The sequence below is a fragment of the Labrus mixtus genome, chromosome 24 (assembly GCF_963584025.1).
Source record: "Labrus mixtus chromosome 24, fLabMix1.1, whole genome shotgun sequence".
Classification (NCBI taxonomy): domain Eukaryota; kingdom Metazoa; phylum Chordata; class Actinopteri; order Labriformes; family Labridae; genus Labrus; species Labrus mixtus.
This window is the reverse complement of record NC_083635.1, coordinates 1,119,386-1,144,635: the sequence shown is the minus strand read 5'-3', so window position 1 is coordinate 1,144,635 and position 25,250 is coordinate 1,119,386. Positions and strand designations below refer to the sequence as shown.

Below are 25,250 nucleotides of genomic sequence, written 5' to 3'. Positions count from 1 at the left end.
CATTATATATGCTTCCTCTGGGAAATATTATGAGGAAACACTCCATACAGTTTCAGTGTTATGCAGATGATACTCAGCTTTATGTATCAATGAAGCCTGATGGCACCAGTCAGTTATGTCAGCTAGAAACGTGCCTTAAGGACGTTAGGACCTGCATGACTGGAAATGTTTTGCTACTTAACTCAGACAAGACTGAAGTTATTGTGCTAGGCCCTAAGAACCTCAGAGAGACTTTTTCTAGTGATTTGACTGTCCTTCGTGACATCAGCCTGGCATCTAGCACCACTGTTAGGAATCTAGGAGTTCTTTTTGATCAAGATATGTCTTTTAGCTCTCACATCAGTCAAGTTTCAAGAACAGCCTACTTTCACCTTTGTAATATATCCAAGATCAGGAATATCCTGTCGCAAAGTGATGCAGAAAAACTAGTTCATGCATTTGTTACCTCCAGATTGGATTATTGTAAATCTCTTTTGTCAGGGTGCTCTGGCAAATCTCTAAAGATTCTTCAACTAGTCCAGAATGCTGCAGCTCGTGTACTGACCAGAACCAGGAAATGGGACCACATCACTCCTGTCCTGGCTTCTCTGCACTGGCTCCCTATACAGTCTAGAATAGAATTCAAGAATAGAATTCATTCTTCTCACCTACAAAGCTCTAAATGGCCAGGCACCATCTTACCTGAAGGAGCTACTAGTGCCGTACTGTCCCTCGAGAGCGTTGCGGTCCCGGAGTGCAGGCCTGCTGGTGGTACCTACAGTCTCCAAGTGTACTATGGGGGGTAAAGCCTTCAGTTATCGGGCTCCTCTCCTCTGGAACCGCCTTCCAGCCGGGGTCCGGGAGGCAGACACAGTCTGTATTTTTAAGAATAGACTTAAAACTTTACTTTTTGATAAATCTTATAGTTAGGGCTGGTGCTGTTGTAGACCAGCTCTTAGTTATGCTGCTATAGGCTTAGACTACCGGGGGAACTGGCACCCTGAGCTCCTCTCTCTCTCTCTCTCTCTCTCTCTCTCTGTGCATATACAGTACATCATATTACTGCATGTATCTATCTATAAATCTCAGTCACTAACCACCTACTTTCCTGGGAGCTCTTGAGCTCTCCTAGGCTCCTCAAGATCGTCGGTTGACGGCTTGCCAGAACAACCCCCACCCCACCCCTACCCCCTGGGATCCGGCCAAAGATTTCTGCCTTTTAATAAGGCAGTTTTTTCTTACCACTGTAACTTTTGCTGCTTTGCTAAAGTGCTCATGGGGGGCTGAATTTTTGGCAATTTTTGGCAATTTTTGGCAGAGGGCATGACATCTTTAAAAGGCCCCTTTCTGCACACAATAATGGCTTACGGCCATACCACCCTGAACTCGTCCGATCTCGGAAGCTAAGCAGGGTCGGGCCTGGTTAGTACTTGGATGGGAGACCGCCTGGGAATACCAGGTGCTGTAAGCTTTTTCATTTTTTTGATCATATGTTTTTTTTTGATCATATATATATTATCAATTCAGCTTCTTTATGTTGTAATGACTGCCTACCACACCCCTTCTTCTGTGCTGAATGTGACATCAGCATGCACACAAGACACGTCCTCCACAACCGAGATGCTGTGATTACTGGGTTCTTCAAGCCAGTTCCTCCGACCACTTACATTTTGGACATGGCTCTTTCCAGCTGTGGTAAGATCTTGTTTTTGAGTGTACAACGTATAGCTCAACATATACTGTTTCTGATAGTCAGCTTTCTGAGAATCTCTTAAGAACTTAGATATCTTTGTAACAATTTTACAAAATGAAAAAAAATCTTCTTAGTGATCTTAGTTTCCATGTGTTATTCTCTTCAGTGCGGCCTGTACCTGTGGAGATGCCGGACACAATCTGTGGTTGATACAATCACTGGTTGTACACCAGTGTCCTTGAGAGTCAACCCAGGAAAGGCAATTGTTGTGGTAACAATGAATGGTAAGAGTGTGGAAAAAACAATTTTGTCCTGTTTTGCAAGCATATTTTCAAAAACATCTGTATTTGCTATTTCTCCCAACTACCAAAATGAGTAATGTTTGCCACATTTTACAAAGAAGCCCTGCCCTGATTAAATGGCCAAATTGAACACTTCAATGGATGCGTTTTGGATTCTTTTAGGACGATACGATGTCAACATGCCTGATCTGATTTGCGAGGTATGTGGAGCCATTTGGATCGGTGGAGTGGACGACTTGAATCGCAGTGGTTACTGGCCTGCTACCCTGCACTTTGCCACCATTTATGCAACAGATGTTTTTTTTTCATTTGAAGAAATGAAGATGGCAGCACCGGGGCTTTCCTGCCAGGCATTTTTTAAAATGCTTGATCAGCGAACTGTCCGCTTTGGCCGTGTGAGTACACACGTCACACTTCAGTTTTTAAAGGGAAGACAAAATGCCGAAGACTTCAGCTGTGTCGGAACACTTCAAATTAAGTGAAGACAAGACAAAGGCAGTGTGCCAAATATGCAGTTTGAAACTGGCCTACCATGGTGGCACAACAAGAATGAAAAGTCACCTGAATGCTGTAAGTAGTTTGCCATTTGACGGTGTTAAAAAACTCAATATAAGCCACAAAGTAGTTGTCATGCCGCGCGGCTCTTTTATTTTTAATTTATTTATGGCTGTATCTGATTAAATTGACTTAAAATAAGCCGTTATGTACAAGAGGGCACGGTTAGTCCTGGTGCAGTGACTGCGGGCCGTGCCGGCCAGTGTAGGGGTCCGCACTGCGCACCGCCCCCGCCGGATATCCGACTATTCGTTGTTGATAACTACCGAATATCCGGAGCCCAAAAAATTGTATTCGGGACAGCCCTAATTATTAAAAACAAGGATTAAAAGCCCTGTAACATGATTCACCTCCTGTCCTCGTCCCTGTATAGGAATCCACCACAACAAAATGAAAACAATATCTCTTACTACATCAACTCAGGCCATGATTTATCCTTTCATTTCATGCAAAGTTTACTGTAATGTTCATTAAGCATATTCAGCATGCTTTGAATGGCTTGGTAAATAAAAATAAATACATTTTAAAAAGTACTAATGATTGGACTGACACTTAACATTATTGATACAAAGTTAACCCCAACTAGGTGATTTTGCAATGTGGCCCAGGGCACATTTTATACACGCTGCTATAAGAATCTAGGCAAACCCATCCCAGACTAACATTGTATGTAGGCTATTAAGGTCCACAATGAATTCTGTAAACGGGGTCTATTAGAGTCTGTTGTTTGATTCTGAGGTTTGATGAATCAAGAAACTCTGTCAGCTGTAAATGTTAGATTAAAAGTAAACATATTGTACATAAGTCTCAGTGATTGACTTCATTCATGGAATGCCTCTTGTCCAATCAGATTGCTTGGTGGGAACTAACTGTTGTATAATCAATGTATGAAATGTAACCATTAAAAAACATCAGGAGAATTGAAAGAAGTGGGAGTCTACTCTCAGACCAGTTGTGTATGACATATTAAAACTGCCCATCAGACAAGTGTTGTCACGATACCAGAAATTTACATTTTGATACGGAAATAGTAAAAATCATATGATATTAACATCTGTTTTGAAACCACAGCAACACAAATATAAGTCCCAGGGACTAAATATTGTCCAGGTGCCAATCTCTTGCTCTAAATTGTACAACCAGAAATGTATTTGTGCAATTTAGACAGTGTATAAGAGTTTTCTTGCAAATTTTGATAAAAAGATCCCTCTCCTAAACAGCTGTCTCATAAAATGTATGATTTTTTTAAGGTACCTTTTTGATGCTATGGATCCCCAATAACAGAGATTGTATTGTTTTAAAACATGTGGTATCGAAAAGTATTAAAGTAACAAACATTTTGACAACCTTAAGCTAAAAGTTCACTTTAAGGGAGAAATTGTTCATATTCTGTTTCACTTCACCTAACAGCAACACAAACTCACGAGTAGTAGCACTTTCACTTACTGCAACACGGGCAGAGTCTATTACTCGTCCAACATTTCTATTTTTGTGGACACCTTGTCCCCACTGGCTGTCCAAAGATTCCACTTTTTCAGATAGTTTTTTCTTTGTAGAAATGCTTTTTAAGCACACATTGCAGGTTTTCCTGCTTGCCTGAATCAAGGACTGGCAAGATGGGCATGGCCGGAATTTGGGCTTTGTCATGATAAGTAACAGTAACAAAATAAAATAAAAATGGACTTTGGGTTTTTGTTTGTAAACAAAATATGTAACAACCACAAAAAGACAGAAAAAAAGACAACAAATGGACTTACAAGAAACACAATGCTACAGCACAAACAGGAAAATGACAGACGTGGCTCTTAAAAGTGCCTTTTTTCTTATTATTTTCTCTGGGAGTTGGCTCTAAATGGGTTCTCTCCATCAAATAATTGGAGGACCTGTTGAGAGACAAATAAACTTTCAGAATTGAGTACCCTCATCTATATTATGTTTTATTTATATCATTGACGTTTGTAAGACGATACACATGATCCAAATATTATACAAAATAAATTACTGTGAGCCACTTGAACATTGGTATTGTTAGAGATAATAGGTAATACCTTACTAATGAAATTAAAAAAAAGTATATCATTGATTGTACCCTGTGCTATCTCTCTATATGAAGAAAATGTAGGTCAAATTAAACTTGGCATGGCATAGCTGTGCTCGCTATAGATAAAGAGCAGACATAAAGTGTTTGTAATTGTGCATCTCCGTGTAGTGGCCATATCAGCCTGGACAAGACTTGCAAGTGAATGTAGTTGAGCAGAGAGAAGCTCTTGAATTATTAACTGATTAGGGCCCGAGCACGAACCATGTGAGGACCCTCTTGAAACCCTAGCGATTATTATTATTATTTTTTAAAATTATTTTTCTTCCGCCACTTTGCAGCCAATTTTGAGGGCCTGAACGTGCCTGAAAACTCACTAAACTTTCCACGGTCATCAGGTCTCGTGAAAATTTGATATTTTTTGCAAAATGGCTCAGTGGCGCCCCCTTGAAATGTTCAAAATGGCCTCCCCATAAAGGTTTTTTTCACGTACACTCACAAAAATTGCTACGCATAGTAAGCTTGTCAGGACGGACTAAAAATCCTCTTGCAGCATTTTAAAAAAAACAACAGGAAGTCCACGAATTAAAGTTGAATTTCACGATAATGGCCCAAAATCGCTGATTTCAGCCTTCCTAGTTGCCTTCCGCACTTGCCCGAGGGCGCTCATCCGATCAGCGCAAACTCAGTGTCAGTGCGTTCTAGACAGGCTCAGCATATCTCATTGTGCTCCGCACGTTATTTCGTCAAAGGGCGTGGCCATGGCGTACGTTTTAAGTTTTTTTAGCGTTTTGGCAACTTGCCAAAAAAGTAAATGCTTATATCTCTGCCATCTAGTGTTCAATCATATTCAAATTTCTCATGCATGATACGGGACCCGCCCTGAACACATCCATGATCCACATTTTTTGATTAGTCACAGCGCCACCTGTTGACAACAGGAAGTTACTGCTTCTCAATTAGCATTAGCCATTGCTACACGGTAGATGCTGATCTGCTCCAATCTTCACAGGTACAATCAGGGTTGGCCTCTGAACACAGTCACATAGCAATAATACATTGTAACCATAGCGCCCCCTACTGCAAGGACTAAGTACTACATCATACATACTTTCTCGGATCTGCTTAAAAATTCCTAGGTATGATCAGGGTTGGCCTCTGAACACATTGACATAACAATATTCAACTTTAACCATAGTGCCCCCTAATGCAAGGACTAAGTACTACATCTTATATACTTTGTCTGATCTTTTTCTAATTTCTCAGGTATGTTCAGGGTTGGCCTCTGGACACAATGACAAAACAATAATAATAAACTTTACCATAGTGCCCACTACTGCAAAGAATAAGTACTACCTCCCATATACGATGTCAGATTTTCACCAAATTTCACAGGTATAATCAGGGTTGGCCTCTGAGCACATTGACATAACAATAGTCAACTTCAACCATAGCGCCCCCTACTGCAAGGACTAAGTACTACATCCTAAATACTTTGTCTAATCTTATTGAAATTTCACATGTATGATCAGGGTTGGCCTCTGAACACATTCATATCACAATATTAAACTGTGACCATAGCGCCCCCTACTGCAAAGAGTACTACATCCTATATACAATGCTCAATTTCCTCCAGATTTCATAGCTATCATGACAGTGCCATACTGCTCTACGTCAAAATTTAATGTGATCTTCACTACGCTGCCTATTTCAACATGCCAGTACTACGACTTTTACACAAATCGAACTGCACGGCCTGCTGCTTAGCCACGTTCCGCTGCTGCTGCACCCCCGTGGTCGTGACACACCCCGACATGCACAGGGGTGCGAGGGCCCTTCATCACCGCTTGTGGTTTTAATTGTTCATTATTGTCTCGATTGTTCTTTTTTAAGAGAGGCTTGATGACGGCTGTTTTCAGGGCCTGAGAGAAGAGACAGGTTTACACTTTGTAACAGATCTGGAGACATGACTTGGGAAACTTTTGTGAAATAAAAACCTGTTTGCAGAATATCAAGACAGCAGTAGGAGGAATTTAATAATAATAAAAATACATTTTATTTGTAATGTACTTTACATTTTTGGAAAACAATCTCAAAGTGCTGCAGAGTTTAAAATAAAATAAAAACAATTTCATCAATAAAAAATAAACCCTGAGAATAAAAACAGGAAGGCAACTAAGCAATCTAAAAACACAGGCACAAGGCTCTGTTAAGTCCGCAGACTGTGGCGCCCTCCGCTGGTCAGGGAGAGCGTTGCACAGACTGGGAGCAGTGGAGCAGAAGGCTCGGTCTCCCATGGTGGGGAGTTTAGTCCTGGGGGGATGGAGGAGGTTGGTATTCCCAGAGTGGAGGCTTCGTTTGGAGGATTGTGGGGTGAGGAGTTCTTTGAGGTGGGGGGGCACTGAGAAGGTGAGATGGTGACTTTGTATTGAATCCTGAATGAAATAGGGAGCCAGTGTAGAGCCTGAAGAATGGGTGTGATGTGTTCATATTTACACACTCTCATCAGGATCCTAGCAGCGCTGTTCTGGACGTGTTGGACCTTCTGGAGACTCTTTCTAGGGATCCCGATGAGGAGTGTGTTGCAGTAGTCCGGCCTGAGGAGACAAAGGCGTGGACACGTTTTTCAGCACCTGACAGGGAGAGCGTGGGACGGAGTTTGGAGATGTTTCAGAGGTGGTAGAATGACTTGTTGAATAATGTCCTCCAGGTTTTTAAGGTTGATCTGATTAAATTGTGTCATGGGGCTTAAAGTGGTTTTAAATGGACTCAGCACAGATCCTGATCCTGGTATTGGGGTACTGACAGTCTAATGTTCTGGATGTTTTCAGTAAAGAAGGTGTAAAATTCATTGCAGGCTTTAGTAGAATGAAGTTCAGGTGCTGCTGACACAGGAGGGTTTGTTAGCCTGTCCACAGTAGCTAACAGGGCACAAGCATTATTATTGTTTCTGGTGATGATGTCAGAGAAGAAAGACTGCCTTGCCAGATTAAAGTGATCAGATTTGATAATCCAGGATCAGGTAATCCGGCTCACTTTGACCCTGTTTGGATCACACTGATCCAGGTACAGATTTAAGGATTATCAAATCTAGATCATCAGATCTTTTTTTGTCTCTTATTTTTTATTGGTGACATCAGAACAATACAGACATCACAGAGGGGGGTCCATTGTTCTTCTGTAATGTAGAACATTTAACCCCCATTCACCCCCCACCCCCCATTACCACGCCCCCCAACCATGAAACAGACCAGCTGGACAGAGTGAACAGAGTCAGCTGATCTTCAGTCAGCAGTGTTTCTCAGTCCGACACACCACACAGAGACACTGAAGAACCATGAGACCAGGACCTATACCCAAACCCAAACCCAAACCCAAAGCCAAACCCAGGATAGAGAGGTTCAGTGAATGTGGTGTTGAAGGTGTGGAGGTGGATCAGTGTGTCAGAGGAGACTCTGTAGAAGGACAGAGAGCCAGCAGGACAGTCCACATACACTGCTACTCTGTTAGAGACAGAGGAGGAGGAGGAGATGTTTGTTCTTATGTTATTGTGTCTGACAGAGTAACCTCCATCAGAGCAGATCAGACTCCAGGACTGATCATTACATCCAAACACACATTCATCTCTGCCTCCTTTCCTTTTAATTCCTCTGTAACTCACTGATACATCAACCCCTCCTCTCCACTCGACCTCCCAGTAACAGCGACCAGTCAGACCAGTCCTACACAGCAGCTGAGAGTTTTCAAATCTGTCTGGATGATCAGGATATGATTGAAACCACTCCCCCCATGTCACCTTCCTGTTGTTGTCAGACAGTTTCAGTTTTCTGTTCACTGTGTTTGTGTCCAGTTCCAGCTCACAGGCGTCTGATGGAGAGAACGAGACACAACACAGCTGCAGGTTATCATCTGTTCATTTATCAACAACTTTACTGACACTTACTGACAGTCAATCAAACTTACAGTTCATATTTATTTTTTATTTTTTATTTTATTTTACCAGGTAGTCTCATTGAGATTTTGGAATCTCTTTTTCAAGAGAGACCTGGGTACATCAGTGGCAAACATAATAATAAAAACATCGAAGTAACAGACATCAACAACACAAAGCATGGCCAATACACACAAAAACATCATATAAACACATTAAAAGTCAAGTCAGGTGTCCAATGCAGGACTATTAACAAAGACAACTCCCAATTGATTTAAATTCGTGCTCTTTCAGCATCCCTTTAAATTCCACTAGAGTGACCAGATCACTCAGACGCAAGTCAGCCTGTAGTGTGTTACAAAAAGAGGGGGCGGAGTACCTAAAGGTCATCTTACCTAATTCTGTGGACTTTAGGTACAGATAGCAATAACAGAAGATGAATGGAGATCCAAATCAACAAACACATGCAGTGAATAAAGTCTGACTAATCAAAGTACAGCACAAAGAAGCTGTGAACCATCTGCTGTCTCCAACTGTTCTGTCCTCAGAGGTCACATTCAGCACAAACAGGAGCCTCATTTCCACTTTCACTGTCACACACAATGTGACGTAGTCACACCCTGAATCATCTGTGTGCTCATCAATCCTTGTGTCTATGGCTGGGGGATCAAACTGTCTCCATAGGAATTTGGGACACAATTGATGTCAATAACAACAAGAAACTTTGTACATTTTGACTGGATGAAGATGGAACAGCCTATCACACAGAGAGGAGAAGGACACGCCCACTTCACACTGTAAACTCTAGTTTGAGCTGCAGTAAATAAAGTGGAGGTCTGATCAAAAAACAGAAATCCAGAAGTGGAACTGAAAGTGAGCTCCTGTTCTCCTCCATGGTGTCATGATGTCACTTCTATGGACGTGAACAGCAGCACACTCAGCACACATCCTGACAAATATTCACACTACAGATCTTGATTTAGATTTACTAGGTTCATTATTTAAAACATGATGTGATCATATTTTCATATGAGCCAGCCCTTCTTTAGTGTGTTGACCCGTCAGTGAACAGAAAGGTTTAGAAGAAGAAGAAGAAGCGCAGTTTTAACCCACTGTGATCCATCAGACTAATCAGCTGTTTCATGATACTTTATCTGGTCTGATCAACTCTAAACACATATTTATTATTGATCTTCATGGACTCTAATGTTGGATTACAGTGTTCACTTTGTGTGTTTTGATCTGAATTCTAAAATCTTTCAATCCACAGAGACAAAAACAGAAACTCAGTTCTGACTGAAAAGTATCTTTTGACTTGAGTTCAAAAGTGACAAGTCCTGTCAACAAGTACAAACATACAACATTTGATGAAGTTCAGGTGGATTTGATCCAAATGGTTTGATGAAAATAGAGCCAAATGTAGTCAATGTCATTGTCTTTCATTCATCATTGATGGTTGTCAACACAAACTGTTTCTGTTGTCATTGAAGGAAAGGAGCCTCAAGGGTGGAAGTCACAGAAAGTGATGATAAGAAAGGAGGTGATGAAAACTTGTGATGTGAAATATGAAGCGGTCAAAATATTTGTGTGTCTGTCTATATCTGAAGTGTTGAAATGATAGATGATCACTATAGCTGTAATTCTGAATCGAACTGTAGTTATACTATAGGTACTGTGTCTGTCCCCCGGCCCAGACCCGTTTTTATAAGTCATCCAAACGTAGAAAAAAAAGGCGTCATGATAGCTAAATCGTCAAAATCTCATTAGAATCAAAACTACGAATGTGATTTTGCAAAAAAATCTGAAAATTCACTGCAGACTTTTGAACATTAGGTCCTTAGCATCCAAATCTATTTTAGTGAATGATCTGATATCAGATCAGCCTATTGATTTACTTTGTTTAACTGAAACCTGGCTGTGTCGAGATGAATATGTTAGTTTAAATGAATCCACTCCTCCCAGTCATTTTAGTACTCATATACCTCGAGACACCGGACGAGGTGGTGGAGTAGCAGCTATTTTTAATTCTAGTCTTCTAGTTAACCCTCGACCAAAGCTGAATTTTTCTTCTTTTGAAAGTCTTGTTCTTAGTCTTTCACATCCAGTCTCAAGAACCTTTCAGCCAGTTCTAGTTGTTGTAGTTTACCGCCCTCCTGGCCCATATTCTGAATTTCTATCGGAATTTGCAGAATTTTTATCCAAAACCTTACAGTTTTCCTAGAAAATCCTCTTCTATCAGACCATTTCCTTATTACTTTCGATTTTGTCCTACCAGAATGATCTCTGCTTAATAAAAATGTGCTCTCTAGAAATTTATCTGATAGCAGTAATGATTTCCTGAGCTTTTTCAACAACAAAATTCTAGACATCAGAGACAAAATTGGTAACCTCCTGCCCTTACCTGGTGCAGATACGTCTGATATGGCAGAGACAGTTCCAGGACCTGATATTAGTCGAGACATTTTTTCTCCAATCAACCTTTCAGAGCTAAATTCAATTATTTCTGCGTCGAAACCATCAACCTGTCTTTTAGACCCAATCCCAACCAAGCTGTTTAAGGAAGTCTTTCCCTTAGTTAGCAACTCTGTATTAGATATGATCAATATGTCTTTACTGGCAGGCTATGTACCACAGTCATTTAAAGTAGCGGTAATCAAACCTCTACTCAAAAAACCTACTCTAGATTCAGGAACTCTAGCTAACTTTAGGCCTATATCCAACCTTCCTTTTATCTCAAAGATCCTGGAGAAAGTGGTAGCTAATCAGCTGTGTGACTTTCTCCATGACAACAGTTTATTTGAGGACTTTCAGTCAGGATTTAGAGTCCACCATAGCACTGAGACTGCACTAGTTAAAGTTACAAACGATCTACTTCTAACTTCAGACAGGGGACTTCTCTCTGCTCGTCTTGTTAGATCTTAGTGCTGCTTTCGACACTATTGACCATCAGATTCTATTATACAGACTAGAACATTTACTTGGAATTACAGGGCTGCTTTAAGTTGGTTTGAATCCTACTTATCAGAGCGATCTCAGTTTGTCCTCTATGCCACACCAAAGTTAGCCATGGAGTGCCACAAGGTTCAGTGCTTGGACCAATTCTCTTTACATTATATATGCTTCCACTAAGAAATATTATGAGGAAACACTCCATACAGTTTCATTGTTATGCAGATGATACTCAGCTTTATGTATCAATGAAGCCTGATGGCACCAGTCAGTTATGAAAGCTAGAAACGTGCCTTAAGGATGTTAGGACCTGGATGACTGGAAATGTTTTGCTACTTAACTCAGACAAGACTGAAGTTATTGTGCTAGGCCCTAAAAACCTCAGAGATACTTTTTCTAGTGATGTGACTGTCCTTAATGACATCAGCCTGGAATCTAGGAGTTCTATTTGATCAAGATATGTCCTTTAGCTCTCACATCAGGCAAATTTCAAGAACAGCCTATTTTCACCTTCGTAATATATCCAAGATCAGGAATATCCTGTCGCAAAATGATGCAGAAAAACTAGTTCATGCATTTGTTACCTCCAGATTGGATTATTGTAATTCTCTTTTGTCAGGGTGCTCTGGTGGGTCTCTAAAGACTCTTCAACTAGTCCAGAACACTGCAGCTCGTGTACAGAACTAGTACTGAATTAGAACTAGGAAAAGGGACCACATTACTACTGTGTTGGCTTCTCTGCACTGGCTCCCTATACAGTCTAGAATAGAATTCAAGATCCTTCTTCTCACTTACAAAGCTCTAAATGGCCAGGCACCATCTTATCTTAGCTACTAGTGCTGTACTGCCCCTCGAGAACATTACAGTCCCAGAATACAGGCCTGCTAGTGGTACCTACAGTCTCTAAGTGTACTATGGGAGGTAAAGCCTTCAGTTATCGGGCTCCTCTCCTCTGGAATCGCCTTCAAGCCGGGTCTGGGGGGCAGACACAGTCTGTATTTTTAAGAATAGACTTAAATAATAAATCTTATAGTAAGGGGTGGTGCTGGTGTAGACCAGCTCCTAGTTATGCTGCTATAGGCTTAGACTACCGGGGGAACTGGCACCTTGAGCTCCTCTCTCTCTCTCTCTCTCTCTCTCTCTCTCTCTCTCTCTGTGCATATACAGTACATCATATTACTGCATGTATCTATCTGTAAATCTCAGTCACTAACCACCTACTTTCCTGGGAGCTCTTGAGCTCTCTTAGGCTCCTCGAGATCTTTGGTTGACGGCCTGCCAGAACAATAATAATGTAATATAGCAATAAGTAAGGTATTTTACCTGCTTTTTGTAACATAACAATGAGTATGGTCTTTTTACTTGCCCTTTTGTAATGTTAAAAGACAAAGAGTAAGGTATTTTACCTGCTTTTTGTAAAGTGTCTCGAGATAACACTTGTTATGAGTTGACGCTATACAAATAAAATTTGTTTGATTGATTGATTTATCAAACCACTTTGTGCAATAACATGTTACACTTTATGTGCACTGTGTGCATGTCTGTGTTATATAATATTCTGACTACATTTTTGTCAAAACTGCAGCTCAGCTGATCTATTTAAAAAAAAATCTATATTGTGGTATCTATCTATTTTTTTGTACATTTTTTATTTAATTTTTTTATTTAAATTGTGTACTGTGTTCACTTTTTGTTTGCAATCTTTGCTCTTTGCTGCTGTTACACTGTAAATTTCCCCGTTGTGGGATAAATAAAGGATTATCTTATCTTTTGAGGAGAGAACTTGATGTTGGAGACTCTGCATATTTACATGTTTATGAAAATGAACGTCAAATCAAAAACGATTTCTGCTGTTTTTAAAGTTGATGAGCTCCATGAGCTCGACCAGGAGCAGCCGGCCAGCAGCCGACCAGCAGCCAACAACAAAAACAAAAATGTCAAAGTCACAAAATCTGCATGTTGTAAACTCTACATTTCTGTTGGATGTGTGAATGGTGATTTTTTAATTACTTGATTATCATTTTTATTTCAGTTTACATTTTTTATTGTTTAATATTTCAACTCTCATGAGTTTCCATCACCCTCACTTTTATCATCACTTTGTGTTACTTCCAGCCCTCATCCAACATGTGCTGCTGTGTTCTGATGAAGAGAAATTAAAACACACTCACACTTCCTCAGACCAGGTTTCAGTTTGTGCAGTCCACCATGGTCCAACCTGGAGGGAGAAACCAGATCAGAATCTACTTCATACATCTTCATTTAAATCCACCATCAGACAAGAAGCAGAGTTCATCATTCAGGAACAGTGAGACAGCTTCTGTGTGTCTGTCTGTACCTCAGTGTCTCCAGTCTGCAGTGTGGATCCTCCAGTCCAGCAGACAGCAGCTTCTCTCCTTGTTCTCCTGGATGATTGTAGCTCAGGTCCAGCTCTCTCAGGGGGAAGGAGCTTAGAGCTGAGGCCAGAGACACACAACCTTCTTCTGTGATCAGACAACCTGACAGACTACACACACACACATACACACAGGAGAAACTGTTAAGAAGTGTGGACATAACTGAAGACCGTCAGGATGAGCGTGCAGTGCAGTCTCGTAGCTGTTGTGGGCAAACACACCAAAGAAATATGGCTCCTTCTATCTCTGTTGAAAACATTCTGTGTCTCCTCTCTCTTTGTGTTCAGCCTGTTTGCTGATCAGCTTCACATCCATTGGTCCAGTCTCAGCTGTTTCACCAGTAACATCCAGTCATAACCACGCAGCTGAACAGAATCGACTTTATAATCTGATACTAATCAATATTTACTCTGGTGACAAATAGTGAAGGTAAGACAGAGTGTGAGATAAACACACAGACTGCTTTGACGTCAACAGTGATGTAGAAAGAAAAGCTTCTTTAGTTCTTTATGTTAAACTATTATCCATGATTTGTTTGTTTCTTTGTTGGTCAGGAAATAACTTCATATTTCAGCTGCACACTAACCTCAGAGTGTCCAGTCTACAGAGTGGACTCTTTAGTCCAGCAGCCAGCAGCTTCACTCCTGAATCCTGCAGGTTGTTGTTGCTCAGGTCCAGCTCTCTCAGACTAGAGGACTGGGAGCTGAGGACTGAGGACAGAGCTTCACAGCTTCTCTCTGAGAGGTTACAGACACTCAGCCTGAAGAGGATATTTTTGGTAAGTATATATCAAATATCAAATAAAAGAAGTACATGCAAGCTTCTTGGGTAAACTTTTACATGAACAAGGCTCTGACCTGACAGTTTCCAGTGTACAGTGCAGAGTCTCTAAACCACTACACAGCAGCTTCACTCCTGAATCCTGCAGGTTGTTGTTGCTCAGGTCCAGCTCTCTCAGACTAGAGGACTGGGAGCTGAGGACTGAGGACAGGGCTTCACAGCTTCTCTCTGAGAGGTTACAGGCACTCAACCTGAAGATGATTCAGAAGAACACAAATGAAAGAAATTACAAACAATAGTTGTTATTTCTGAATAAAGAGAACTACATTTAACCTGGATAGTTATGTGAGCACATACAGAGCTTTGTTTGAAGCTTTGATCACAGGCAGCAGCCTCGGAAGAGCCTCCTCTGAAGCAGAGTATTTCTTCAGGTCAAACACATCCAGATCTTCTTCTGATGACAGTAAGATGAAGACCAGAGCTGACCACTGAGCAGGAGACGGTTTATCTGTGGAGAGACGTCCTGATCTCAGGGACTGTTGGATCTCCTTCACTAGAGAACGATCATTCAGTTCATTCAGACAGTGGAACAGATTGATGCTTTTCTCTGCAGACAGATCCTCACTGATCTTCTCCTTGATGTACTCGACTGTTTTCTGATTGGTCTGTGAGCCCCATCCTGTCCATGTCAGCAGACCTTTCAAGAGATTCTGATAGGTCTGTAAGCCACTTCTTGTGTGTGTCAGCAAACCTCGTATGTGATTCTGATTGGTCTCTAGAGAAAGACCGAGGAGGAAGCGGAGGAACAAGTCCAGGTGTCCATTTGGACTCTGTAAGGCCTGGGCCACAGCACTCTGATATAAAAGTGTTGGGTCAGGTTTTTCTCTTGATACTTCAGACCTGGATGTAGTTTGATCTTCTGACATCAGATTGACTCCAGAGTTGATGAAGGTCAGATGGACATGAAGAGCAGCCAGAAACTCCTGAACACTCAGATGGATGAAGCAGAACACCTTGTCCTGGTACAGTCCTCTCTCCTCTTTAAAGATCTGTGTGAACACTCCTGAGTACACTGAGGCTGCTCTGATATCAATGCCACACTCTGTCAGGTCTGACTCATAGAAGATCAGCTTTCCTTTCTGCAGCTGCTCAAAAGCCAGTTTCCCCAGAGACTCAATCATCTTCCTACTCTCTGGACTCCAGTGTGGATCTGTGTCAGCTCCTCCATCATACTTGATGTTCTTCAGTTTGGACTGAACCACCAGGAAGTGGATGTACATCTCAGTCAGGGTCTTGGGCAGCTCTCCTCCCTCTCTGGTCTTCAGCACATCCTCCAGAACTGTAGCAGTGATCCAGCAGAAGACTGGGATGTGGCACATGATGTGGAGGCTTCGGGATGTCTTGATGTGGGAGATGATTCTGTTGGCCTGCTCCTCATCCCGGAACCTCTTCCTCAAGTACTTTTCCTTCTGTGGGTCAGTGAACCCTCTCACGTCTGTCACCATGTCAACACACTCAGGAGGGATCTGATTGGCTGCTGCAGGTCGTGTGGTTATCCAGAGGCGAGCAGAGGGAAGCAGTTTCCCCTTGATGAGGTTTGTCAGCAGCACATCCACTGAGGTGGACTCTGTGACATCAGTCAGGGTCTGGTTGTTTTTAAAGTCCAGAGGAAGTCGACACTCATCCAGACCGTCAAAGATGAACACAACCTGGAACTCTTCAAACCTGCAGATTCCTGCTTCAGGAAAGAAGTGATGAACAAGTTTTACCAAGCTGAACTTTTTCTCTTTCAGCACATTCAGCTCTCTGAAAGTGAATGGAAATGTGAACTGTATGTCCTGGTTGGCTCTGTCTTCAGCCCAGTCCAGAGTGAACTTCTGTGTTAAGACTGTTTTCCCGATGCCAGCCACTCCCTTTGTCATCACTCTTCTGATTGGTTCATTTCTTCCAGGTGAGGCTTTAAAGATGTCTTCTTGTCTGATGGTTGTTTCTGGTCTGTGTGGTTTCCTGGATGCTGTTTCAATCTGTCTGACCTCGTGTTCATCATTGACCTCTCCAGTCCCTCCCTCTGTGATGTAGAGCTCTGTGTAGATCTGGTTCAGAAGGGTTGGGTTTCCTGCTTTAGCAATCCCCTCAAACACACACTGGAACTTCTCCTTCAGGTTAGATTTGTGTTTTTGTTGGCACACTGGACCAAACGTTCCTGAATAAAGAAAGAACTGAAATCACTGAACAGATCCTGATATAGATCACATGACTATCTGAGTTTGGAACTTTAAACCTCTTTGTCCTTTTTCCAAAATACTAAATCTGTTCAAATGTTCTTACTGCTGTGCAGACAGTCAGCCAGCTCCCCATGCTTCATTCTCCTCAGGAAGAGGAGAGTGATCTTCAAAAAATCATCTTTACAGCTTCTCCCCTGCTCTTCATCCTCACTCTGACTCTCTAAGCATTCTGAGTAATCTGGCCTCAGAACCCTCTGGACTCTCTTCAGCTCGTTCTTCACAAAGGTGACGATGTTCTCCTCCAGCAGCTGGAACAGAAGGAGACACTGGATATTTAATATAAACTGGTAGTACATCTGTCAGTCTGAAGATGAGGTTATCTCCTTAGCATATGACAAACCAGACCCCTCACAGTTTGCATATCAAACAGGTAAAGACAGGATTTACAAGTAGCCGGGGAAACCAAAATCTCATGTTAGGCTTTTTGAAAACTGAACATTATTTTCCTGCATTCTGATCAGTTTTTATGCACCAATTTGTGCCTTTTCTGCAAAACTTTATAATTATGATCCAATCTTTTTATCTTATCGTAAACCTTTTAAGTGTTCGTCAGACACATGTTCACACAAAGAAGAATGCATAAGTTTGAATACTTTTATAAACATGTGGACTGGAGAGTTGTAGTGTTTTTGCACTTTTCCAGCCCTGCAGAAATTCCAACGTTTCTTTAAAGAAGTAGTCTCTGTATAGCTGATTTATAGTTTAGTATTTAGTGTGACATTATTTTGGTTTGTTTACGTACTAGTTAGACAACTATATGAACATTTAAAAGTTATACAGAATTTGATTAATTTCTGACACATGCTCATGTAGTGAAGACATGATCTTATTTTTCTGGGTTCCTTTTTTTTGTTTATTTATTGAAGAGGGGTCGGGACAATTCCAATGACAAATACACTCCCACCTGCCTGCACGCGCACTGAGTACTGATACAGTACGCTGCACAGAAATAATTGCCAACGTCCAGGCCGCACTGAACGCACCGATTGGTTCCGTGCAACACAACTCCCATTTTAAAAAGTTCCAATACCGTTATCACAACAGGTGATCCGCACGTGCAGAGATTTCACAAACCAAGAGCGAGCCGAATCACATTTGCAGCAAGCAGCTGCACAAAACGGGAAAATACATTGTTTAGTTTGGTGCTTTGCATTGAAATACCAAACAGCGGACATGTCTCTCTTTTTTTCTCTCTCTCTCTCTCTCTGGTCACCTGCAGAGTATATAAAGTCTTGTGAGGGGTACAGAGTGAGGGAGATTGATAACCTTCTAATTAAATGGTCTTAAATGCTGATGATATGTGCAGGAAATATACCTAGACGGCGCACCTAGCATAACGTGCTGCATTGCTAGATCCCACAGCTCGAGTGTTGCCAAAACCCGCCCTACTCTGTTTCTGTTTTGGCTAGTAACATTGTTAGGTTGAGAACAAGAGCTGCGTTACTCGCAGATCATTGGTAGGTGAACTCTACTGAGCCGAATTTCATCATATGCATTTACAACAATGTGTATTTATTTTGTTTTATATATTTTCGGATCTGCATGAATTGCACAAGTTACCTAAATTAATGTTAAAAAAGCGGGAGTCACCTAATTTGCATGCATGTAAATGGTTAATTCCTTCTGCCATCAGGCTGGTAAACCTTGATAGCAGCCACGAGATGAAAAACCTCATGGTATTATTTATTGTATTGGTTGTTCTTGTGTTGAACCACATTGTGGTTTATTCTCGTCATTCTGTCGGTGGCCTGTTCATACATTCAGTCTGAGTCTGAAGGTCAGCTGGTCAAGACGGACCAGTTATTTATTATTAGGGCCCGAAGCACTGACAAGTGCGTAGGACCCTCTTGAAACCCAAGGAATTATTAGAGCCCGAAGCACTGACAAGTGTGTAGGACCCTCTTGGAATGCAAATGATTATTATTAGGGCCCGAAGCACTGACAAGTGCGTAGGACCCTCTTGAAACCCTAGGAATTATTATTTTTCTTCTTCCTCCACTTTAAACGCGATTTTGAGGGCCTGAACGTGCGTGAAAACTCACCAAACTTTCCACGGTCATCAGGTCTCGCGAAAAATTTTATATTTTGGTGGTTTCGTAAAGGAATTTCGCAAAATGGCTCAGTGGCGCCCCCTTGAAATTTTCTAAATGGCCTCCCCATAGAGGGTTGTTTCACTTATAAAAATAGATAAATACAGGTATCAAATGAACCTGCACGAAATACTGCATCCATTGGTACCAAACATGACATGCTATCATGTCGGGAAGAGGGGCTAATAACGCTCTCAAGTCAAGGTAGTTCAAATTTCTCATGCATGATACAGAGCCCGGCTAAAATTAAGGCAATGCTGCCATCTTGTGGTGACTATCCATGATTGAAATATTTTAATTTAGAGTGTGGTTCCAATTTGTTCCACAAGGAGGCGTAACCTCCAAGTGAGGCAGCTTAGTGTGCTCGGTAACAGAAGCAGGTAAGGAAACATACCTGTTGCTATTATTTTCCTGTTACAGGTGAGTAAATGTCAGAAATCACATACATGTGGTCTATATATTCTTCTATAGCATGTGGAAGGTAACGTCATCCTTTAGTGTGTGTCAGGATGTGTTTTAAATTTGTTTTTAAGGTTTTAAGGTACTTTTGCTATGATGCTCATGAGTGCTAGCTTAGCTCATCGCCACGTTCGTATAGCCTATGTCTGTCATGGCTTGTCCCTAGCTCCCATGCTGTTTTGCTAGTTTTGTAAAGCTCCTGCATATCTCTTCAAGTAACCGTGGGTTCATGAAGACTGTTCGTTTTCATATTTTGTACTTATATGTAAAAAGTGTAGCGCTAACTCCGCTAGCTTCGCTGTTTCTCTATGGGATTTCCCATGTTATTTGTTAGCATAATGCTAAGCGAGAACTGAACTTTTATTCAGTTAAACTGGAAACCTGTTTGCAACTGTATTGCATTGATAAGAAGCTCTTAAGTAGTAGAACCAAATTATTTTATATTTGTGAAAAGAATAATAACACACAGAAATGTTTATTTTGTAGTTTTGAGAATTTTTCCATGTAATTAATTAATGACATGTATATTTCTGTGCATATTGTGTTGAAATATGGATAAAATTTTGTTTTTGAAGAAAGAAAAGAAAATGGAAATACAGTTTAAGTAAAACTGAAATACATAAACAGATGTATAAAAATAAAGACTGGCAGAAGCGAAAAATAAAGCTAGTCCGAAAGCGTTCAGCCGTTGGATGCAAACTTAGTGTCAGTGTGTTCTAGTGATCAACATATCTTGTTGTGCTCTGCATGTTATTTCATCAAAGGGCGTGGCCGTGGCGTGTGTTCAAAGTTTGATGTGCATTTTGGCAACTTGACAAAAAAATCCAAATTTGTTATACATGATACAGAGCCTGCCCTGAACACATCCATGTTTGAAACTTTTGGATAAGTCCCAGTGCCACCTGTTGACAACAGGAAGTTACTTCTACTCAATTAGCATTAGCCATTGCTACACGGTAGCTCAATTCCCCCCCAAAATTGGTGTGGACCATGCTAACACCTTGGCCATACAAGACTTTCAAGCTCAAACGCCTACGTCCAACGCTGTCGCCATACGGACGCGCTGTCGCTATCGAAAAGGAAGTAGTTTTTTCACGGTCTTAACATAGTTGTTCAGTCCCGAAACTTAATACATATGATCCTGGTGGTAAAGTCAAACATTTGATACCGTTTAAATGAGTGGGCGTGGCTTAATGGCTCAGTGGCGCCCCCTACAATATTTCAAACATTCAGCCAAAAATTTGTGGCGCTCAGGGGTGCGAGGGCCCTTCATCACCGCTTGCGGTTTTAATTAAAGTCTTGTAATCGTAGCTAATTATTTAAAAAGTGTTGTACACACCATAAAGATGGAGTCTAGGTCTGTTAGATTCTGCTGGTCTGGTTGATCTCTGTGAACCTCAGAGCTCTCCTGTTGAACTCTGTGACAGGACATATTACACAAGAAAACAACGGGTCATATATTATGAAGCTCTGAGACAAGATATGAGTCTTTAAACAACAGAATCAGAACATTAACTTCATTTTTATTGCTTACCTTCCATCAGCAGAACGTCCAGCTTTAAAGTCAATATAACGACCATTAGACCATTGGGGGGGACAGAGCTCTGTCAATTTCAATTCTTACCTTCCATCAGCAGGAAGTCCATCTTTAAAGTTATGAGGAAGACCCTTAGACCGGTCACTCTTCATGGACACACAGCTGGGTCCAGGAGAGTCTAGTCTCTGTCTCTTCATCCTGATACAAACAAACAGATGGTTAATGAACGCTTTTAGAACAAAGATCATATTTAATCAGATTGTTCCAGTTCAAACTAGCAGATGGATAATCAGTAATCAGGAGGCAGAGCTGAAGTTCTCCACAGTTCTCTCTGTTTCTATTTAGAACAGTATCTCATCAGAATACAGCCAACACTGTGTCTGTCCTCAGATTCTTTAGACTGATGAAATCAAAGTTAACAGAAGACGACTCAAACATAAACACAGCTCAGAAAGATGCCACCAGGAACAATAAAGGTTAGAAGTCCAACCTGCATTATCAGTGAGAAAGAACTCAGGCTAGCTACAGACAGATGTTCATGAAGATACTACCAGTGACCACCGGGGGGGGGGGGGGGGGGGGAGGACAACCTCAACATGATGAGCCACAGAACAAAGATTTATAAAAGATCGAATGATTACAGATCAAATGAATCCTCAATAAGGCTCACAACTGGCTCAGAACGTAGAGTAAGATGTCCACTAATATCATGAATACAGACCTTACTGTGAGTCCTCAGGCTGCCCTAAACTACTATCAGGATATAGAACAGATCCAGATCCAGGACTGGTATATAAGACGCAGTCTGATTTTGGGGTTTCCCAGAAAGAATAAAGTTTAAACTGTCTTCCTGTGTGACTATTTCTATCATGTTCAGTGATGTCTACAACGTTCAGTTTCTGTGCAGCCGTGTTGCTCTTTTAGTTCTGTCTGTTTTCTCTTTGTGGAGTTTGCACTTCTACTAGCTACAGTACGGTAGTTGAGCTGTCAGCCTGCAGTGAAAGTTGGTAAGTACTGACAGTCTGTGAGTCACACTTCCCCACTTCTTTCTAGTCGGGCTGTTTTTGCTGTGAAGTCAGAAAGTCCATCACACTGTCGTCTGGTTGTTTGTCAGGCAGGTTAGTTCTGACAGGGTCGGGGAATAGGGAGCAGGGAAGGACCCAAATGCAGAAATAAATGGACTCAGCTGCAATAAAATGAATCTTTTACACATTTTACAGCCTTCAGGCAGGTCAGAGTTCAAGAACAAACACTTCAAAAGAAAAAACACAAGACAGAACCAAAGCACACAATGACCATGAAGTGGTAAGAAAACTAAACAGTCCAGTAATGAAGCTGATGAGGAAACTGAAGACAGGTGAGTAGAGTAGAGGGGAAGGTCTGGACTATTTAAACCTTGAAGAGAAGGAGGTGAATTCTGAGGACCTCTGGTGGAGAAGAAGGAGAAACAGGAGGAAAGTACGAGTCCTGGGAGAGGTGAACATGGGCTGAAGACTGAGAGGGATGCAAACGGCTGAGGATGAAAGAGTTACAGAAAAGCAGAACAGAGCTCTTTGTCAATTTCAATTCTTACCTTCCATCAGCAGGAAGTCCATCTTTAAAGTTATGAGGAAGACCCTTAGACCGGTCACTCTTCATGGACACACAGCTGGGTCCAGGAGAGTCTGGTCTCTGTCTCTTCATCCTGATACAAACAAACAGATGGTTAATGAACGCTTTTAGAACAAAGATCATATTTAATCAGATTGTTCCAGTTCAAACTAGCAGATGGATAATCAGTAATCAGGAGGCAGAGCTGAAGTTCTCCACAGTTCTCTCTGTTTCTATTTAGAACAGTATCTCATCAGAATACAGCCAACACTGTGTCTGTCCTCAGATTCTTTAGACTGATGAAATCAAAGTTAACAGAAGACGACTCAAACATAAACACAGCTCAGAAAGATGCCACCAGGAACAATAAAGGTTAGAAGTCCAACCTGCATTATCAGTGAGAAAGAACTCAGGCTAGCTACAGACAGATGTTCATGAAGATACTACCAGTGACCACCGGGGGGGGGGGGGGGGGGGGGGGGGGGGGACAACCTCAACATGATGAGCCACAGAACAAAGATTTATAAAAGATCGAATGATTACAGATCAAATGAATCCTCAATAAGGCTCACAACTGGCTCAGAACGTAGAGTAAGATGTCCACTAATATCATGAATACAGACCTTACTGTGAGTCCTCAGGCTGCCCTAAACTACTATCAGGATATAGAACAGATCCAGATCCAGGACTGGTATATAAGACGCAGTCTGATTTTGGGGTTTCCCAGAAAGAATAAAGTTTAAACTGTCTTCCTGTGTGACTATTTCTATCATGTTCAGTGATGTCTATAACGTTCAGTTTCTGTGCAGCCGTGTTGCTCTTTTAGTTCTGTCTGTTTTCTCTTTGTGGAGTTTGCACTTCTACTAGCTACAGTACGGTAGTTGAGCTGTCAGCCTGCAGTGAAAGTTGGTAAGTACTGACAGTCTGTGAGTCACACTTCCCCACTTCTTTCTAGTCGGGCTGTTTTTGCTGTGAAGTCAGAAAGTCCATCACACTGTCGTCTGGTTGTTTGTCAGGCAGGTTAGTTCTGACAGGGTCGGGGAATAGGGAGCAGGGAAGGACCCAAATGCAGAAATAAATGGACTCAGCTGCAATAAAATGAATCTTTTACACATTTTACAGCCTTCAGGCAGGTCAGAGTTCAAGAACAAACACTTCAAAAGAAAAAACACAAGACAGAACCAAAGCACACAATGACCATGAAGTGGTAAGAAAACTAAACAGTCCAGTAATGAAGCTGATGAGGAAACTGAAGACAGGTGAGTAGAGTAGAGGGGAAGGTCTGGACTATTTAAACCTTGAAGAGAAGGAGGTGAATTCTGAGGACCTCTGGTGGAGAAGAAGGAGAAACAGGAGGAAAGTACGAGTCCTGGGAGAGGTGAACATGGGCTGAAGACTGAGAGGGATGCAAACGGCTGAGGATGAAAGAGTTACAGAAAAGCAGAACAGAGCTCTTTGTCAATTTCAATTCTTACCTTCCATCAGCAGGACTGACCCTGTTCGAGACCTGACTGGTCCAGCTTTAAGTCTACCTAGCTCCACCAACCAATGAACAGCTGTCCCTGCTTTAGGGACAGCTGTGAACTTTATCAGTCACAAGGTGCGTCGGCCCTTCATGAAAATACGTGGTATGTCAGATGGTCAGTCCAGCCCTGATCGATAATAATCTGCTCATATATCAGATTACAGTCCAACACTCACACTGTGTAGTTTAACTTCTAATATCTTAACAACAGAAGTCAAAGTGATCCAACTTTACTCTGAGAAATGTCTCAAAGCAGAACTGAGACGTAGAACTAAGTACTTTGGTACTTTGACTGCAGACTGTGAACACTTCCTGAACATCACACTGACTCTTTCATGATTGGTGTGTTTGACACACAGGACAGACTCCCCTTCCTCACTCTGCTGTCTAACTGCCCTGTTAGCATAGCCTGCGTGCTAACTGAGAGTCATCATTATCCCCGTTCTTCGACTGAAATAAGAGCAGCGAATGAACCTGGTGGCTAACTGTTAGCTTACAGCTCTTTTGACACTTAAATTAAACAGAGAGTCTGAACAACAGTGAAAAGAGTCTCTTACCTTCAACCAGAGGATTATAATATTTTACAGGACTCTGCCTTCAACACGGAGAACAGAACTGCGTCACAACTTGAGGATGTGAAAGTACAAAGTCCTGTCATCAGGAAATACCACAGTGTGATTATCACCATAGAAACAGGTTTCAAACATCAAGTGTGATAAAACATGTAATAAAACACTGAAAATGATCATAAAATAAACGCAATGATTCAGTTATACTCCTTCAATCTGAACTTTATGAGGGCAGAGAGGTTCAAATCTTCCTTCAACAGTTGGTGTGTCTGTGTGGGGGGTCGGGACTTGAACCTTCATGTGACTTATCTAACCAATACATGACAATAACTAAAAGATGACAACAAACTATCCAGCTAATGTTAGCTAGCTAACTAGGTAGCTAGTTATATGTCTTTACTTACCAAAAGATCCTCAGATATCTTCCTCTTTTCACCTGCTCTTTTTACAGATCGTGTCTTAACGCGACTCTCGGGTTTCAATAGTGACTTCCGCCTCCTCCATCGTTCTGACATCTTTTTTGTTAGAACAAAGCAAAATCCTTTTCTCTGCATGATGTGTGCCAAAGGGTT

General features: G+C 41.5%; 1 protein-coding gene and 1 pseudogene across 3 annotated transcripts; one reads left to right on the top strand and one right to left on the bottom strand.

Moving 5' to 3' along the window:
• Window positions 1-1,341: 1,341 nt before the first annotated feature.
• Window positions 1,342-1,450, top strand: LOC132959928 (5S ribosomal RNA; annotated as a pseudogene).
• A 6,221-nt stretch (window positions 1,451-7,671) lies between these two features.
• LOC132959277 (NLR family CARD domain-containing protein 3-like) lies at window positions 7,672-22,816 on the bottom strand. 3 transcript variants are annotated; one of them, XM_061032164.1, is made up of 11 exons: window positions 22,568-22,816; window positions 21,082-21,192; window positions 20,797-20,875; window positions 16,952-17,156; window positions 15,341-16,826; window positions 14,981-15,286; window positions 14,701-14,874; window positions 14,430-14,603; window positions 13,786-13,953; window positions 13,619-13,665; window positions 7,672-8,434 (listed from the first exon to the last, which is right to left on the bottom strand). In XM_061032164.1, exons 1-11 carry the CDS (start codon window positions 22,726-22,728, stop codon window positions 7,869-7,871), a joined length of 3,477 nt encoding a protein of 1,158 aa, XP_060888147.1. In that variant the 5' UTR covers window positions 22,729-22,816; the 3' UTR covers window positions 7,672-7,868. The 3 variants fall into 3 exon arrangements, with proteins under 3 accessions (XP_060888147.1, XP_060888146.1, XP_060888148.1); XM_061032163.1 differs by having other exon boundaries at window positions 14,981-16,826; XM_061032165.1 differs by lacking the exon at window positions 14,701-14,874 and having other exon boundaries at window positions 7,673-8,434; window positions 14,981-16,826.
• Between the last annotated feature and the right edge of the window lie 2,434 nt (window positions 22,817-25,250).

Coding starts and splice junctions, on each gene's coding strand:
- LOC132959277 (XM_061032163.1), bottom strand. CDS start 22,728: ATGATCTTTGTTCTAAAAGCGTTCATTAACCATCTGTTTGTTTGTATC. Junction 20,876..21,081: donor GGACTTCCTGCTGATGGAAG/GTAAGAATTGAA, acceptor GTCCTGTCACAG/AGTTCAACAGGAGAGCTCTG. Junction 8,435..13,618: donor GAAACCTGGTCTGAGGAAGT/GTGAGTGTGTTT, acceptor TCTCTCCATCAG/ACGCCTGTGAGCTGGAACTG.